Source organism: Equus quagga, chromosome 18 (assembly GCF_021613505.1).
Source record: "Equus quagga isolate Etosha38 chromosome 18, UCLA_HA_Equagga_1.0, whole genome shotgun sequence".
NCBI classification, from domain to species: Eukaryota; Metazoa; Chordata; class Mammalia; order Perissodactyla; family Equidae; genus Equus; species Equus quagga.
The window spans coordinates 40,904,610-40,923,475 of NC_060284.1; the positions used below are offsets into that span (position 1 = coordinate 40,904,610).

The 18,866-nt window shown below is 53.3% G+C and overlaps 1 protein-coding gene across 1 annotated transcript; it reads left to right on the plus strand.

Annotated features, from left to right (window-relative positions):
* The first annotated feature begins 14,898 nt into the window (after window positions 1-14,898).
* On the plus strand, window positions 14,899-16,355 carry GPR61 (G protein-coupled receptor 61). Its single transcript, XM_046645140.1, is given in 2 exon segments — window positions 14,899-15,874; window positions 15,876-16,355. Coding segments are annotated over 2 exon segments (1,356 nt in total). The 5' UTR covers window positions 14,899-14,998.
* Window positions 16,356-18,866: the final 2,511 nt, after the last annotated feature.

Here is an 18,866-nt window from a genome sequence, read left to right on the forward strand (position 1 = left end):
TCATCCAGTTACCATCGCAACATTGTTATTCTCAGAGAGATTACTCCCTTGATGGACTGAGAAGTGAAGAGGCCCAGCACCTAGGAAGGGGGACAATTGACAGCAAAGCCATTGGCGAGCGCCAGGTGTGTGTGTCTGTGTCCCTGTGTGTGCATGCACTTACATCCTGGAAGCCTTGATTTTAGGCACCTTCTCTGTGAGCAGAGAGACCCTGTGGGGACTGCCGAATGCTGTTATAGATTCATAAACATCTGCTAGTGGGGCCTGGGTACTCCCTTCTAGAAGGAAAGCCCCTTTGCTTCTGTCACTCCTGACAAAAATACTTGTATCTACAATGTTATGATACAAAATCATTCTCTGACAACTTAGAAATCAGGGTCCTAATGCCACACGCTACAGATGAACTGATAGACAGCATTGTGGGGTAATAAAAATCATCGTCCTTGTTTGTACACTTTCCAAAGCCTCTCGCTGACATTCCCTCCTGTGACCTTTAGAGTGACAGCAACCTGTGAGGCAAATCTTGCTCTCTGCATCTTTTCACAGATCAGGAAAGTCTAACAGTCTGAGAGGCCAGGATGTGCCGCAGTCCACAGAGCTAATAAATGGCACTGCTGGGACATCCAGCAGGACTTTAACTATGGCCCTCCTCTCCACAGATGTTCTGTTGTTGGCACCTCCTTCACTCCTTTTCCTGCCTCGGGGGCACTATTTCCTGTGCTCTTGGCTTCTTAGAGCTCTTCTGCCACAGTGATCCCCACCAGGAAGCACCCCATGCTAGGGTCCCCTCTCCAGGATGTCTGGCCACCCCCTTCCCTCACACGTTCTGGCTAGAACCACAGGGGTTCAGCATCTTAGCCCCTGCCACTTAAGGCTGTCCCTCCCTGTTCTGGAGCCAAGAGAGAAGAAAATGAATATGAAGCTATCCTGCCAGTGGCCTCAGGAAGCTGGCCCCAGCAACTCATTTACACGCTCTCTCTGATTCCTAGGCCAGTTGCTGTGTCATCTTCGAGTCCACGTAGACATTTCTTTCCTCACAACACCAGCAGAAGGAGCAATACTTGATTTCTTCTAATTCACTCCATTGCTGTGAATCACGCCGGAGGAAGTCCCAGCAATGCCAGGTTATCATTAGGCTCCCCCCGCCCTAAGAACCTCTTGGACCCAGACAGACAAATCAGCGTCAGACATAACAGAGCACAGCCGGTCTCTGCGCAATCCCTTGGGTAGCAGCTGCTCCGGACCTGACGAGGCTCTTGGCAGAAAGGGCTACTTCTGGCAGCAGTGGTGTGAGCAGTGTGCATTCTGATCAGCCCCTGGTCCCCTCTGTGTTTTGAGAGCCCTGAGAAAGAAGTGCACTCTGGGTTTGTTGGGGATCGGTTTGTCGGGCCTGTTGGGACTTTCTGATGGGTCAAGGGTGATCCACTAGAGCTTAATCAGTGGCCTTTGGAACTTAGAGCCACGGCCCTGTAAGGGAATGAAACCAACACTGACCACCTGGCAAACCTGGTCTCTGTGTGCCCCTAACCAGCTAGGTATCCTTGAGCAAATCAGTTCTCCTCACTGGGACAGGTTCCTCACCTGTAACGTGGGGCATCAATGGTAAGGGCCCTTCTGCCCTCTGTGTCCCTCTAGTTGTATCAGTCTTCCAGCTCTTCAGACCTGGAGCTGGGCGTGGGAGGAACTCGGGTCTGGAATTTAGGCCTTCTGACTCCTGTGCTCTATTCACTGCTGAGTCTGGAAACGGAGGCTACAGTGGGGCTTTTGGGGAGTAGAAGGCACTGTGCAGAGCCTGGCCTCTATCAGCAGGGTAGGGAAATGGCCCAGGAACCCCGCAGCTGGACCCAACAGCACTTCCAGCAATTGGTGCTGTTTCCCATGGTGGTGCTGAGGGGTGATGGGAGTGGAGGCAGGAGGAAGGGGTGCCCAGCAGTCCCCACAATTCTACCGGTGAGTGAAGCTTTCACCAGCGACCTGAGGACATGTGCCCGGGAGACCTCGGGGCTATAGTAGCAAACAGGAGAGGAACAGAGAGAACTAAAGGAAGCCCTTGACAGCAGTCAGCTGGGCAGGTTAGAGCTTAAGGCATATAGAGCTTGCTTTCTCCTGCTGTAAAATGAGAGCGTGGCTCTGGATATTTTGAGGGTCTCCTCCAGCCTTGATCTGTTATAACTCCATAGTAGAAAGTCAGTTCATGAAATAAGGCTGAACTCCCCTCTGACAGTGGGCCTCCTGGGGTCAGGCTGTGTGGACAGTTTTCCTCCTGCCCAGCTGACCTGCTTCCTGGACCAGGGAGAGGGAGAAAGAGAGTGAGATCGTCTCTTCCCTCCCTCCTTCCACCACCCGTCATTCCCCAGGGGTCAGAGCATCCCCTACCATCTCCCCACTCCAAGGGAAACCAGACCTGGCTGAGCCCAGGGGCACAGAGAGGTGGGCCTGGGGCCAGCAGAAACAGCTGCCTTAGGTGTCATCTTGCTGTGGGCGTGGGGAGGAGCTGAACTTTCAAGGTCTGCTCTGAGACCAACACGGGTAACCTGAACCTCTTTCCTGCCTTCTAATCCCGAGAGAGAAGACTCAGAGGGTCCCTGCGGGCCTGGTCAGGGTCAGTCCAGAAGTCCTGAGTCAGAGTCCACCCCTCCAGGCTCCAGGCTGAAAAGAGCTGAGCTTCTGTATGTGAACTCCAAGGAGCTCAGCCCGCGTGCACCCCCAGAGAGAAGCCCAGCCTAGGGTGCCAAAGGAGGCAGATGCGAGGCCACTTCCCCCACAGACAGACGGGGTATTGATCCTGCTCCCGCGCCCCCTCCCTCTCTCCACCTCATGGCGCAGCTAATGGCCTGGAAAAAACTGGCCAGCTGTTCCCCAGCTGTGACATAATGAGCTCAGGGACGATCAATGCCCGTTCTGGTCTCTAATTAGGCCGGGGAGCTGGCTGGGGTAAGAGTGCAGCCTGTTTCCTGAGGGCACCACTTCCACTCCAGTCCCCAGCTGCTGTCTGCTGGCAGCCACCTGGGCCCATGCATCTGCGCCCCGAGGAGGGGGCAGGGCCATCGAGTGGCCCTGGGGAGTCTTCTGACCCAGAGCTCCTCTAGCAGCAGAAGTAGGGAGCCCATTACCATCTTAGGTGGGGGCGGATGGGCTAGTGGGGAGAATGTGGCCTGCATGGGAAGCTCCGCACCCCCAGCTTGCTCTGCCTGTGTCTGTCACTCTGTACGGTGACCTTCAATCCCAACCCTTCAACTCCCTGCTCCTGAGACCCTGCCCAGGACCCTCCCCACCACTGTCCCAGATGCCCAAGCCCAGGGCTGCAAGGGAGAGGCTGGTAGCAAGTTTGGCTCCTAGCCCAGCCTCCCTCTGCTATTTATACCCTCAGTCCAGGGAGGGATGGATCAGATTCTCAATGTGCTCACTGCAGAGGAGGAAGTGAGGGTGGAGAGAGAGATGGAAAGAGAAAGGTGTACACTGAGGCAAAGAACCAGGCAGGGGAGCAGAGGCCCATGGCAAAGAGGCTTGAGACTTGGAGAGTTCTGAGAACAGGATAGGAGAGCAGATGAGAGAGATCAAAGGACGGGAACCAAATAAGAGACAAAAAAATGAGAAATGGGGCCATCAAAGAAAGGAAATGGGATACAAGAAGCAGGACACGCCCTAAGCTGGGTGGGGTCAGGCCCCAGGTGCTGGATCAGATGCCCCATCAGGGAAGCTGAGGTGCTGGCCAGAGTGTGTCCACATGCCTGGTGTGAAATTACAGGAGCCAGGAGAGAATGCCCTGGGTCAAAGAGGCACAGGGAACAGAGCTGGTCTAGAGGCATGGGGGTGGGCAGCAAGTCCAGAGATAAAAAGGCCAGCAGGGACCGTCCCCTAGAATCGAGGCTGTGGGCTCTGCTTCCTGGGGGGAGAGTGTGGGAGCTGGAAGCAGGAGTCAGAGTAATGCGGGGAGAAGAAGAGAAGGCGACTGTTGGGGAGGCTGGAGTGAAAAGGTTGAGGGGAGGGGGTCTAGGTTTTTCTTAGCCTCCACTTCACGGCAGCCTGATCTGGCCCTGAGGCCTTTGGGGCAGCCTGGGCATGGGAGGGGACATTCTTCAGCCAGCCTCCAGCCCTGCTACCATTCACGCAGTCGCACACAAACCAATCAGATGGAGCCCCTTAGAGGAGCCTTTCTGGGGCCCAGCTGACCCTGGTCATCACTTCCTGGGCCCCTTCCCAATCCTAGGACTGAATTTCTTCCTGGCTGTGATTCCCAGAGGAATGACCTGGTTTGTGGACAGCAGAGAGCCCACTGCTATTTCCTGCACCCACCCCCTGCCTACCACCCTGAATCTCTCAAGCTGTCAGGGCCTGCAGGAGAAGCCACTCAAGGACAGCAGCTGCTGACTCAGACTCAAAATCGAGAGCTGTAGAGGACCTTCGAGAGCGTCTACAAGCCTAGCCCAACCCCTCATTTGAAGCTGGGGCTTGGAGAAGCTGAGAGAGGAGCACTGCTCTGTCATGCGGATGCAGCTCCGGACTCCACGTTTTGTGTTTCCAGGATGCCAGCTGGCCCATCTCTTCCTAATCACCTCCTAGGAGTGGGAGGGATTTTCTCTTGGGAGCCTTGGCCCTCTTGCCTGGCCCTCCCAGCCAAGATTGTAGGAGGTCAAAAGGATGGAAAAGTCGTAGCCCAAGGACAGCAAGTCCCCCCGGGGGGGTGGGGGAGGGGGGAGGAGGGGGTGGGACAAAGCCCCTGGGGTTTGGAAGGAAGAACCGTCGGAGACTGCAGGAGACTCTTCTCAGCTCTGTGGCCCACACTGTCCCCTTGTGGCTGCTGGCTGTCAGGGCCGCCTAGGGGCCCTGAAATGAAGCAGTCTTCCTCTTTCCCACCCAGGGGGTTCCTCATCATCCAGGGACCCCTGACCCAGGGCAGGGCTGATTTAGACCATCCGTGGCTACCCTTCCAAGCTAGCCCATCCGAGAGACAGAGTTTTCACACAGCATTCTCCAGTAGGCTCCTCAGGTATGTGGGCGAGGGCTGACCATCGCGCCCTCTGAGGGCTCTGAGGGGACTCTCACAAGCCCTCTCTCCATCCCTAAGGAGCCGGTGGGGGGGGGGGGGGGGGGGAGTCTGGCCCTTCCTTGGACATAGGGGCATGAGAGTTGAATGAGGGGGAAGCTCTTGTTTTTAGATGGGTCAGGAATGCAGGGAGAGGACTTTGGAGGAAAGGAGAATGTCTGGGAAAGAGGCCACAGGGCCTGTATCCCTGTGCCCAGCGGTGTCCAGTGGTGCCCAGCCTGGAGAAGGAAGTGTCAGGCTGCCCCAGTGCTCAGTGGGGCTGGCGGGGCTGAGGACTGGTTGCTTAGGGAGGATTGCCCAAGGATGTAGAGCAGGGGCGCCCCCAAGAGTCAGAGACCAGGCACTGCTGGGAGAGCTCTGTGGACCCTCAGCTGGGAAATCCAGCCCAGCTCTTTGCGCTTAGGCCAGAGCCCAGGACCCCGGGACCCGGCAGCGAGCTGGGCGGCCCGTGCTGGAGTGAGCAGCTATGAGGTCCAGGTGCTGTGTCCCTGCAGATCAGGCTGGGCGGCTTCTTAGGACACCGTGGATCTATAGGGGAGAATTTCCAGGCACTCAAATTACCACTCCATCCTTTGCCTCCTTCCCACAGAATGGACATGTAGGTCACTCACGGGGACCTGGGCCGATGCTCTGAGAGCCCACCTGGGAAGCATGAGTGTCATGTGATCTCTCCTCACTTCATCTCTGACCTCCCCTTTCCTGAGCTCACTCTGTCGTATGTTCACAGGTACTATCTCCTGGATGACCTATGTGTTTTTTCTCCTCCCTCTAGACCTGAACGACAAGGGACATTCCCAGCCTTGAGTTCAACCCCTCTCTCTGGCACCTGTGGGTTCAGTAAATACTTATCGACTGACTCACGAAAAGACAGGAAATGGACACGTCTGTGGCCCTACCTTTCCCTGCTCAAACATTTTACTGTGCTGCCTTTTCAGTCTGGCTTACCAGCCCTTCCACCGTCCAGCCAACGTACCTCTCTCCTTGCAGTGCCCTGATATTCCGTGAGCTTGCCTGTCTCCATGTTTTTGCCAGGCCTGCTCCTTCTGCCTGGAATACTCTCCTCCTTCAATTACTCCCAGTTAAAATCCTACCCCTCCTTTAAGACCCATGACACTTCCTTCATGAAGCCTTCCAAGATTTCCTAAGGGAGCGGGTTCTACTTTTTATTTGAATCTCCATAGAACTTTGACTCTCCTTTGAAGCTTACAACCTGCTTCATCTCTATCCTAGATTGTAAGCACCGAGAGTGCAAGCTTTGTATTTGTTTCATCTTTGTGTCCCTCTCTCTCACCCCCTAGACAGAGCTTTGCCTATATAGTGGGTGCTCAGTAAACATGTCTTGAATTGAGTGAAGTGGAGCCTGCAGTTTGGGCCGCTGGGAGCCAAAGGAGATGGGAATGGGGTCCTCCGAGGCTTCAGGACACTAAAGGAGTGTTTTCAGAAGTGGGAGGCAAGGACCTCTACAGGGAGGGGAGTGAGGAATCTGGGCCTCCTCAGGACCTCTCCTGGGGGGAGGAGCACTTTGCGGAAGAGAACAGTCAGCGGGAGAGCCTTGGAGATGCTGTGGGTTGAGGAACGGCACCAGGTGCGGGGAAAATTACAGGTTGGCCCCAGTGCCAGACGTGATGGACCCCAACTATCTGCATCCTTAGTGGCAGGCAAAAAAGGGGTAGGAATCTGGAGGCATGGATTCTGGTCACGTCTCCTTCTCCCTCTAGCTGTGTAGTCTTGGGCAAGTTACTTCCCCTCTCTGAACTTATTCATCTGTAAAATAGTACCTGACTTCCCATGACCTGTTCAGCTCTGCTATTCTGACTCCACGTCGAGGTTCTGAAGCAGAGGGGTGATGGTCAATGGGGACTGGTACATGAGCCCCCTCAGGCCTGAGCACCAGGAATAAGCCCACCCAGGTGCTGGACCAGAGCAGGTGACAGAGTCCAAAGCCATGAAGAAGGAGGCGTGTGACTTGGGTAAGCTGTGGCCTGGCTTGGAGGATGTGGAGGTGGGTGGCAGGGGGAGACAACACCCCCAATTCAGAGCAAGTAAAGTGCCCAGTTAGCAGGCCCCAGGGAAGGGTTTTTGGGACCCCCTTTCTTTTGCCGTGCTTCTCTGTCCTCTTCCTTGCCCCATCCCCTGACTTAGTAAATAAAGATCTGGAATTTGAATCCCAGCTGCTCAACTGTGTGGCTCTGAGAAGGTCATTTAACCTCTCTGGGCCTCAGTTTCTGCATCTGTAAGTGGAGTTATTGAAACTAACTCAGAAGATGGTTGTGAAACTACTCATGTGAAAGTGCTCAGTGCTGTGCCCACTGCTCGATCTCCCCTCCTGAGTCTGGAAAAGGACAGTTGGTACAGACTGCCCCTCAGGCCACAGGGCAAATGGTTAATGGTGCTTTGCAGGTGCACGGTGGTGGGGCAGGGCACTGGTGGGGAGGTTGGTTGGGAAGAACAGGCAGCCCCTGACCGCTAGTGAGGAAGGGCCACTCCACCTGCAGACTTGTTTATCATGTAGTTACCAAGGACCCAGGAGCTCTCTGGGAGTTTTTCTTTGGGGTCCAGCATTGAGCCCCAGCTGAGGGATGGGGGTGGCAGCAGGGGAAGGCTCCCCGGCCTCCTAGCAGGCCTGGCCTGCACATGCACTGTGGGTGTTCCTGCCACTCTTTTGAGCCTGGTTCATCCGAGGCCCCCAGTTTCTAATCTGGTTGGGAAGGATTTATTTTTGGGTCCCTGTAACCTAGCAATGGGCTCACATGACCAGTGGCAGCTGCAGGCTGAATATACTGTTGGATCTTGGCTCCTGGCAGGGGGTGTAGGCCAGACTGTGGGGGAATAAAGGGAATGGGAAGGTTCTCACCTCTTCTTTCCTCCTTCTCCTTCCTCAGTCCCTGGGCCTGGCCCCCAGATGGTGGGCAGGGCGGGTGGGTGCCTGGGGAGCAGGCATGGCTGGTGCTGGCACAGGGGGCTCTGGATAGCTGGGGCTGAGCTAAGGTGGGGAGGTCCCAGCTGTGAGCCTGCTCTGTGCCTGGGGGCGGGGGTTGGGTGTCTGTGTGGATGGAGGCGGGTGCAGAGAGGACACAACATTGGCATCCTGAGGGACAAAGCCAGGCTGGGGAGTAGGCGGTCGAACAGACAGTCTATGTTGTGGCATCTTGGGGACACCCCTGGTCGATGCTGGAATCCCAACATTCAGCTTCTTCTCTTTGTTCCCTGTTAAATTGTTAATATTCCTGGGAGAGAACGCATTAACCTACTATCAGCGTGAATGGATTTATCAGCCTCTTTCCTGAGAGCAGGTTTTGACAGAGGCAGAGAGGGCAGAGAAGGAGGGGCAGTGGGTGCTACTAAGCAGGTGAGGGGTGACAGGGAGGGGGCTGTGGGCACATAAAAAGCATTTGATAGATTCTTATTGAATAAATGGATGGATGAATGAAAGGTAAACTTGGTCTGCTTCAAGGTCACAGTTGAGGGGGCAGGAAAGGGTGGGTGGGGGTGGACATAACCCTGTCACAAGGTGCTGGTGGGCAAGGGCGGGGCACGGCTGCACCAAGAAGCAAGTCTGGGATGGCGAAATCAGATCTCAGCACCAAGGGGCCACCATGATACTGAGGAGAGGGGTGCCACTGCTGACCTGTCACAGGAGCCCCCTCCTGGGTATGCAGGCAGCGTGGTGGGCCATGGACCTCTGAGGTGGTTTGTTGGAACCCCCAGGTTCTCCACCTTGATCTTCCCACCTCCTCCATGTGCTAAGCTCTAAAAGGAGGGATTGGCACGGTTGGGTGGGGGGATGTAATATCCATAGCTACTCCAAATCCTGGTGGAGATCATTTAATGAGATACCTCCCAGATTGGGCCCTCAAGGACTAGTATCATCATCAGCAGCAGCAGCAGCAGCAGCAGCAGCAGCAGCGGCCTCCAGGCCAGGATAAGCAGTTTTTCATCTCCCCTCCTCCTCTCCTGAGCCAGGATGGCTTCTAGCATCTGAGAGGATGCTCTAGGGTCCATGCCTCCTTGGAACTGCCTTCCCCAAGGGCTCTCTGAGAATGGCCTCAGGACCTGGAGACTTTGTCTGCTGTCCACCACACCAGTTGTTTGGCCAGCCAGGGTAACTACTAGCTCCCTCAAGCCTGAGAAACGGGCTGTGTTTGTATTGCGGGCTCCCTATCCCTATTAGATAATCTGGGGAGTGAAGAATTGTGCCCATTTTATAGCTAGAAAAACTAAGGCACAGACGGCTGATTCTCAGGCAAAGGTCTTACCACCAACCAGTAGAACAGAGCCCAACTAGAACCAAGGTTTTCTGACCAATCCAGTGCTCTTTCTTTGATCCTGTTCTGATGGGCCTGGATCAGCTCTGGTTCTTTCTGAACCCTTGGAAGGGGGCCATGTCAGTCTGGGCTGGACCCCTGCAGGAAGGATGTGGGTGCTGACCAGGGGTATGCCTTCCCTGATCCCAGAGGGTTTGATTGATGCCAAGATCTTGCCAACACCATGCAACACAAGGTTTGATAAAAATCTCTTCGCTGTCCGCAGGTTTTTATTTGATATTTTAATTGATTTCCCTGTACTCAGGTATATCTAGTTTTGTTTTAGGCTGTTTCCTGGAAGGCAGTGGCCACTTCTGTGGAATCAGCTTTAGGGCTTCAGCCCTAAGTCTCATGTCAGGCCTCCAGAGAGGTCATGGGGGCATGGGGGAGGGAATAAATGCTTAGCTTCAAACAGACCTGGGTTCAAATATTGGCTCTGGCACTTACTAGCTATGTGACCTGGGGAAAGTCACTTAACCTCTGACACCCATTTCCTCATCTATAAAATAAGGCGAGTAACGGCTACCTCCTAGAACTGGCGTGAGGATTGAGGGTACTGTATGAAAAGGGCCGGACCCTCCTAAGAGCTCAAGGAAGGGTGGTCAGGGAGAGTGGAGATTACCCCATTGGGTCTGGGCTGGTCAGCGGCCTCTTTTTCGTTGACCTGAAGCCTGGGGCAGCCACCTTGCCCGCTCTGAGTTCCCTGGGTACTTCATTGTTCTATGGCTTTCTGGGTTGGGTCTGGTAAACAATTCCAGAATTCCTTTTCTTCCCTTTTAGAGACAGAAGGAGTTTCTGGCCAGGCAGGTCTAAGGGCAGTGGGTCTCATGCTTGAGTTCCTTGTCTAGGCCCATGGCTCTGCCAGGTGTGGTTTTGGGCATCTCTTCACCTCTCTGGGCCTCAGAAACATGGATGCCTTGGCCTGTAGGATGTCTTACAGCTCTACGATGTTAGAATCCTATCCTTGGGTGTCAGGCATGTACCTGGGGGAACTATTCTCTTGATAGCTAGTGGGAAGCCATGCCCCTCATGTCACCTCCAAGGCTCATCACATGGCCTTGGACCCGCAGTGGGTGACGTTCCCCAGCTGCAATTGGTCCCACAGATCCAGACCAATCGGAGCCTTCCCGAGTACCTGGCTCCAGCTCTGCTTCGGGGCGCAGTGTTGTGGTGGTACCACAGGGTGGCTCATGAGGATGTTCCATTCTCCCATCTCCATCAGTTCTCAGAGCCCCACGCCAATTAAACATAAGATCTAAGAAAACAATAATGCAATTTTGAGGGGCAGGTGCAGGGTTAAGACAAGGCCTTTAAACCTGAATCCCCTTCAAACCTGACTGCCACTCCTAAACTTGTCCTTTATACACATTTGGCAGCTTCCAAAGGAGCCAAACCTTGGACCATGCTCCGCAGCCTCGCCCCCTACCAGGCCTAACCCTGGGGCCCTGGGTCTGTACTGACTGGCGTGCTGCAAAAGCACCTTGGTTCTGAAGTCCCTCAGAACCATGTGGTGGCAGGGCTGTCAGGAGCTTCAGGGATCATCTCTCCTCTATTCTCTTTGAGCAGATAAGAAACCAAGGCCAGAAGTGGGAAGAGACTTGCCCAAGGCCACACAGCTAGTGAGAGCCAGAGCCAGGCCTTAAACCTGGATTTTCTGACTCTGAATGCTCTTTTTACTTCATCAGCCTGGCCAGGAGGGTCTCCACTGCCTACCACCACCTGGGCCACGAGGTTTTGAGGCCACTCTAGCAACCTGAGAGAAGTGGGAGGCATTGGGCCCACTCCTGGATGCCTTGCCTGGGGGCACTGGTGCCCGGCCCCTGGCTTCAGAAGTGGCTCCAGGGGGCTAGGTGGGAAGAAGGAGGCCATTAGGACCCAGAAGCTCTCAGAGCATCTTGCTCTGCCGGCTGCCTCTCACCATCACTGCAGTGGTTCAGGCTTCAGCAGCCTTGGAGGAGCATCAGCTGAGGGGAGCTATCACATGGGAGCCGGGAGCTGCTCAGCAAAGGTAGGAGTTGCCGACTAGGCCAGGAACGGGGGCCAGACTCAGGGCCTGGTGGTGAGTGCTGAGGTACCCTACAGAAGGGCAGCCCTGCATCCCAAGGACCAGCCCACCCTACCTTATGGTAGGCAGTTTGTCAGAGAATGGGATCCCAGGTATCCCGAAGGCAGTACTGGGGTGTGGGCATCTCTGAAGTCTAGTGATGAGGGGTTGATCTCCTGCCAGCAGGAGTACCTACATCCCGCAGGCAGACAGGGTTCCCTACATATCTTGCTTCATGTCATAGAGATGGGTCCCTCACATCCTAGGAATGAGTCCTTTGGCATCCAGGCTTATGGGCAACTCTGTGTCCTGGGTGTGGGCAACTCTGCTGGGGGGAGGTGTTGTAGCCCCCTGGAAATGTCTCCTGGCTTAGGAGGGGCATGCTCTTGTCTGAGGGAAGGCCAGGCTGCGGGCCTTGGGAGGGAAGCTCTGTATCTGGGAAACAGGTGCATCTGAATCACAACGACACCTCTGTGGCCTTGGGCTGGGCACTTAGGTATATCTTGCATCCTGAAACAAGGATATCCCTAACTTGTCCATGCCCCTCTAGAGGCCCAGACCTCAGCTCATATGGTGGCAAAGCCTTCAGGTACTGAGAGGTCCTGGAGGTGAGGGAGGGGGTCTTGGAAGGAAGCAGCGCGAGGACGAGAGCATCCGAGAAGGCATGATGACTTGAGCTAGGAGGGGAGTGAGGCTCCGTGGGCTTCCCCTGTGAAACTGTTACACCACCGCCCTCCCTTCCTTTACCCCAGTCCATCAGTGAGGGAGTGCCAGGGCCCAGGTATGCTGGGCTGTCGGTTAGGAGGTAAATTGGAATCCTGCAATTTAGGAGTCTGTGTGGAGATGCTGGCAAGGCTAGGGGGGTTGTGGAAAAGAGAAATGTCCAATGCCTTCTTGCCTAGGGCTCCATCTTGGCTTCACAGCACCCCCTCCATCTCCACGTGGAAACCATGTCTGCTTCCCTCAGTCTGAGACCCTGGGTGGGCCCTGCTGGCAGACCCTTGATGTCCAGGCAAAGACGGTAGGCCTTTGCTCTTTTAGCTTCCAGGGCCTCAGAGCCACGTCTCCCGGACCACACTCCCAGGTAGAAGGGATGCGGAAGTCATGGCATGTATTGTAAGGGGCAAGGATGCCTCTCCTAGTATCTTTTTCCACATTTTTTTCTGGTAGATTGTCTTATGAGAAGCTGACGTCTCCACTTTCAGGCCGTCTCTTCACTTTCTCTGCAGACCCTGAGTCTATGTGGCCATTTTAACTGTGAAATGAGCTTTCTGTTATGCCTGGGGAGAGGCGCGTCTCTAGGCAGTTTTCCAAAGTTAGGGCTGCCTCAAGTCCAAGAGCCCAGGATACCCTTTCCAGAAGAGAGGGCCCTGGCTAGCACACAGCTGACTGACTGAGTTTTCTTGGAGTATGTACTAGAGGCAGGGATTCAACTCATCAATTTGAGTTTGATTCAATTCACAAAATTGTATTGAGCACCCATGGCATGCATGGCCTGCTAGAAGTTAAATTAGTGCAAAGTTGGTGGTCATGACAAAGACCAGAGGTGACTGTAAGGTTGTGACTGTGGAGAGGGAACGGGGCCTGACTGCCCCACGTGGTCCTCTTTATTGCAGTTAGAGAAATGATGGGTTTTTAAATTGAGCAACCACCAGGCCCTTCGTAGTCCAGGAACTCACAGAGTCATCAAGTGTTATCATCTATGGGAACCTTGGAGGTCGTCCAGTCCAACCCATTTTACAGATGAGGAAACTGTGACCCGGGCAACTTGTGTCTTGTCTACAGAAAGCCCACCAGACTTGGCAGGTCCACAGTTTGCCTCTAATTTGCAGAACTTAGCACACTAAACTGAGGGAATCTGGACTGCAAGAAGAGTATATGGAAACGAAAAAATTTAAAATTACCTTGGGCAACTTATTTTGATTATGTGCAAACTCAGCATGGATAATGAGACACATAAAACAGGTCTGATCTGCCATTTGATCAGGAGAAATGAGAGATACTGAAACCCCAGACATTTTCCTCTCCAATTTCTTCTAGTTTTCTTCTCTGCTTTATGCTCACCCACTTCCACGATCGCAGTCATCTACCCACACGCACACCCACCCCGCCCCTACCCAGATGCCTCCTCCTCTCTCCTTGTTCTGTGACTGTGGGAACAGTCTGGGACCGAGAGGGCTCTAGGCCTGGGATCCTCTGATGGTCAGCTCCAATGAGCAGAAATCTGGGAACCTGGGGAGGGGGAGGTTAGGAGAAGCTAATCTCCCACCTGCAGGGGCACAGTGGCCATGAGAAGCTAAGGAGTGGGTGGAGATGGGACTTATGCCCTTCTGGCTTTGGGAGCAGTGGAGGCTGGATGAGCTGACCTCCCAGTTTCCTTCCAGCTGGGATGCTTCGTTTTCCTTGCTCCTTCTCAACACTCCCAAAGTAACAGCTCTTTGTCTTGGGGTGGGGATGTCAGAGGAGACGAAAGCACAGCCCTTCCCCTTTTCAGGTGATCTCTTGCCAGCAGTAGCCCCAGAGCAATGAGAGACATGTTGAGAGATGGTTCAAACTCAGCAACTATTTCCTGAATGCCTCTTGCGTTTCAGCCACTGTGGAGGGCGCCGTCAAGTGCAGCATGGCATGGTGGGCTAGAGTACTGGCCCTGGAGCCAGACTGCCTGGGAGTGTCCCTGGACCTTACCACTTACTAGCTGTGTGACCTTTGGTAAGTTATGCAAACTCTCTAGGCCTCAGTTTTATCAACTGCAAAATGGGGATAAAAATAATATCTACCTCGTAGAGTTTTGTGAGGATTAAAATGAGTGAATATATATGGAGTACTTAGAACAGTATCTGGCATGTGGAAAGCACCATACAAATGTTACTGCTTATTATTAATATTATTATGACTAAATCTCACACAATCCTTCAAACACAGTTGTGAAGTCAGGATTATTCCCTTCATTTTACAGATGCCTTTGTGAGGAAACAGAAGTTCAGAAGAGTCATAGAGTTACTTAACTCCCAGACCTGGGACTGGAAACCAAGCCTCGTGCTCCCTCTACTCCTCAACAGCTCCTGCCAGTCTGAGGAGACAGGAAATCAGGGAATTTACATAAACCACCTCCAAACTGGGGCACTATCCCGGAGCTCAGCAGGACCCTGGGCAAGGGAGACAGAGGATTTAGAATCTCTGGATAACAGTCCTTGAAAGGCGAGAAGAGTTTGGAGAAGACAGGAAAGGAAGTGGAAAAGAAGGAGCCGGAGACCACTCGGAAGGTGGAACGCTGAGTGGACAAGGCCCCTGCGTCTTTCACGTCTGCTCTGCTGCTGCTTTGCAGTCACCAAGGTGGACCCAGAGCTACCTCCTGCCAGAAAGGAGAGAGGAGCTCCTGAGCCCTCAGTTAGTGGCCTGGCGCTCTGTATGTGCAGCCCAGCCTCGAAGGCTGCCACTAAGAGCCTGCCTGAGAGGCTCCAGCAGGAGGCGCCCTCTCCCCCGACTCCCACTCGCTGACAAAATTGGGAAGCCTGGGCCTGGGCTTGCCATCCCAGGGTCACTGGACTAGGATGGGGGATGGGCCTGTGACAGGAGGTACCCTGGGTGTCCTTTTTCGGCCCCATGGAGTCCTCACCCATCCCAGAGTCATCAGGGAACTCTTCCACTCTGGGGAAGGTCCTTCAAACCCCAGGTCCCTCTACTGCCAGTGGGGTCCCAGAAGTGGGGCTGCGGGACGTGGCTTCAGAATCTGTGGCCCTCTTCTTCATGCTCCTTCTGGACTTGATCGCTGTGGCTGGCAATGCTGCTGTGATGGCTGTTATCGCCAAGACACCTGCCCTCCGGAAATTTGTCTTCGTCTTCCACCTCTGCTTGGTGGATCTGCTGGCCGCGCTGACCCTCATGCCCCTGGCCATGCTCTCCAGCTCCGCCCTCTTTGACCATGACCTCTTTGGGGAGGTCGCCTGCCGCCTCTACTTGTTCCTGAGCGTATGCTTTGTCAGCCTGGCCATTCTCTCAGTGTCAGCCATCAATGTGGAGCGCTACTATTATGTGGTCCACCCCATGCGCTACGAGGTGCGCATGACGCTGGGGCTGGTGGCCTCTGTGCTGGTGGGTGTGTGGGTAAAGGCCTTGGCGATGGCTTCTGTGCCAGTGTTGGGAAGGGTCTCCAGGGAGGAAGGAGCTCCCAGCATCCCCCCAGGCTGCTCACTCCAGTGGAGCCACAGTGCCTACTGCCAGCTCTTTGTGGTAGTCTTTGCTGTCCTTTACTTCTTGCTGCCCCTGGTCCTTATCCTCGTGGTCTACTGCAGCATGTTCCGAGTAGCCCGCGTGGCTGCCATGCAGCATGGACCGCTGCCCACGTGGATGGAGACACCCCGGCAACGCTCGGAGTCTCTCAGCAGCCGCTCCACCATGGTCACCAGCTCAGGGGCCCCCCAGACTACACCGCACCGGACGTTTGGGGGCGGGAAGGCGGCAGTGGTGCTCCTGGCCGTGGGGGGGGCAGTTCCTGCTCTGTTGGTTGCCCTACTTTTCTTTCCACCTCTACGTTGCCCTGAGCACTCAGCCCATTTCGACTGGGCAGGTGGAGAATGTGGTGACCTGGATCGGCTACTTCTGCTTCACTTCCAACCCTTTCTTCTATGGATGTCTCAATCGCCAGATCCGGGGGGAGCTCAGCAAGCAGTTTGTCTGCTTCTTCAAGCAGGCCCCAGAGGAGGAGCTGAGGCTGCCTAGCCGGGAGGGCTCCATTGAGGAGAACTTCCTGCAGTTCCTTCAGGGGACTGCCTGTCCCACAGAGTCCTGGGTTTCCCGACCTACACCCAGCCCTAAGCAGGAGCCACCTGCTGTTGACTTTCGAATTCCAGGCCAGATAGCTGAGGAGACCTCCGAGTTCCTGGAGCAACAACTCACCAGCGACATCATCATGTCGGACAGCTACCTCCGTCCTGCCCCCTCACCTCGACCAGAATCATGATGGGCTGCTGGACACTTGGAGAGAGATGGGGCTGGGGGCCGGTTATGGCTGCAAGGAACACCTTGTGGGACCACCTTTTCCCAGCTAGCTGGGGCTAGGGCTGGGGTCTCTGCACACAGCTTTCGCTTAGTGTTTTCTGGGTCAGGAACAGAGCCAATAGGATGGACATGTGGTGAAAGCCTTGGACATGGCTATGATCCTTGACTACTGGGGGAGGGGACCTGGTGAGATGGTGACGAGAGTAATGGGTCACGAAGGTGAGATGATGCCTTTCAACCAGTGAACTTTCCATGCCTCAGGAAGCAGGGAAACTCTCTAAGGGTAGGAGTTGGAGGATATAAGGCAGCAGGCTAGGTTTGGAGTTATTCTGGGGATCCTTTAGGATATTTAATTTTTCAGTATAATTGTCCAGGGCAATAATTGCACCCAAGCAAGGTAAGAAAATGACCCATCTCTTCTTATTTCCTTGCTTGGGTTTTGTTTTTGTTTTTGTTTTTTTGCTGGGGAAGATTCGCCCTAAGCTAATATCTGTTGCCAATCTTCCTCCTTTTTTTTTTCTTTCTTTTTCCTCCCCAAAGCCCCAGTACACAGTTGTGTATAATTGTAAGTCCTTCTGGTTCTTCTATGTGAGCCACAACCACAGCATGGCTACTGACAAACAAGTGGTGTAGTTCCATGCCTGGGAACCAAACCTGGGCTGCCAAAGCAGAGCATGCCAAACTTTAACCACTAGGTCATCAGGGCTGGCTCTCCTTGCTAGGTTTGAAAAGAACTAAATAAAATCCATGAGTTTCCATTTGAGTTAGTAGATCTTGTTCTAGGTTAGATCTGGGGTTTCCTTAAAGTGAGAGGATCAGCTGGGTATATTCCTTTCCTGAGTTTGGCCAGAAGAGGAAATAGCAATCAGGGTACATAGAGTAGAAGACAAGAAAGCTGACTGCAGCTCTCTTTTCTACCCGCAAGCTTGATCTCAGCAGAGGCAAGACTAAGACAGGATGGCCCTTTCTACTTGTCTGTTAGGATGAATAAGTGAAAGATTGGGGGTTGGATGGCTGAAGATGGGGATTAGCATTTGAATTGCTAAGGTGGTTGGATACAGACAGACCCGATAATCACCCTGACCAATAATACTATAAATCTGTTTTTTCCTAGGACTGGCCTCCCTGGTCTCTCTCCTCATGGCAGTGACCCACCTCCAGCCCCCTGGACAATCGGGTACAAGAGACTAAGGTTGGGAATGGGATGGGTGGGGTTTCCCTGGTCCATTAAATGCCTCCCTACTCCCATTCATTGCTCTTAACATTAGCTTCAGTGACAAAGACTTAACTCTCTCTCCTATCTGCAGCCCTAGGTTGGAGAGAGAGCAAAAGAGTTGGGCTCAGCCGTTCACAATTGAGACTGTAGGAAATGTGTTGGTTTGTATTGGTGATGGTATTTTCAAGGGAAGTGGAATAATTGCAAACTGGACAGGACACCCATCTGGGACTACCTGTCCATCCCACTCCCCTCAATTGAATCAGGTAACATAAAAGTGTTGAGGCTGGACCAGAGGGTGGTGTGGTCTGTATTTGAACAAATTCCTGGCTCAGTGAGCATCAAAGGGGAAGATGGGCTGGTGGGAGTGGGACAGATTCCCTTTGAACAGCCAATAAATAATTTTTATTATAAAAAGTTATACTGATATCAACATGACTCCTTCAGTTCAATTCAGTGCATAATAGTTGAATACCCAATATTCTCTGGGACTCATACAGAGCATGTAGCGTCACTGCCTTCAAGGAGTTCATAGTCCAATTCGATCAGGTACCTTGTATTTTTACATCTGGTAAAGCACTATAGAATGTGTTTGAGAAATATATTGGAGAATATGTTCATGGTTCTGAGAGTTCAGTCCATTGCAGCAAGATACCTACATGGAGGCTTCCTGCAGATTGTGGGAAGTACAGGGGTTGTCACTGAAACTCTAGTTGAAGAAAATAATTTATTAAATGAAACTTGGGCAAACAGCTTTTCCCCTCTAGGAAAATTTCCAGGTTTCTGTCTTCCTACCACTAGACTGCCTCTAGTCTAGCGCCTATTACATTGAGGAAATCCCTTAGATAATACATACACGGAAGAGAGTCTTTCGTGATCAAAAAACATGCTTGCCTCTCTCTCCTCCCTTTTAAGACAAACTCCTGGATGGGGGGAGAACTCTTCTTCCAAACAGCACTGATCAGCTAGTAGGCCCTAGGCATTACCAGCAGGTGGCAGTGTGAGTCCAGTGGAAGTAGGAAAGGTGTGGTCCAGCGTGGGCAGGAGGGGAGACGGGAAGGCTCTAAACATTGCCTGGCAGCCATTTTGTCAATTTATTTTGCCTTTTCCTTTGACTTTGCCCTTCAACCCTTTCTTTACATACATCAAAGAAAATTTTAAGTAGCAAGGATATCTCTAATTCAGGCTGACATTTCCTGACACTGTGATCTCACTGGCGTTTATTACGGAATTTGACATGCGCTAGTTCATTTGTCA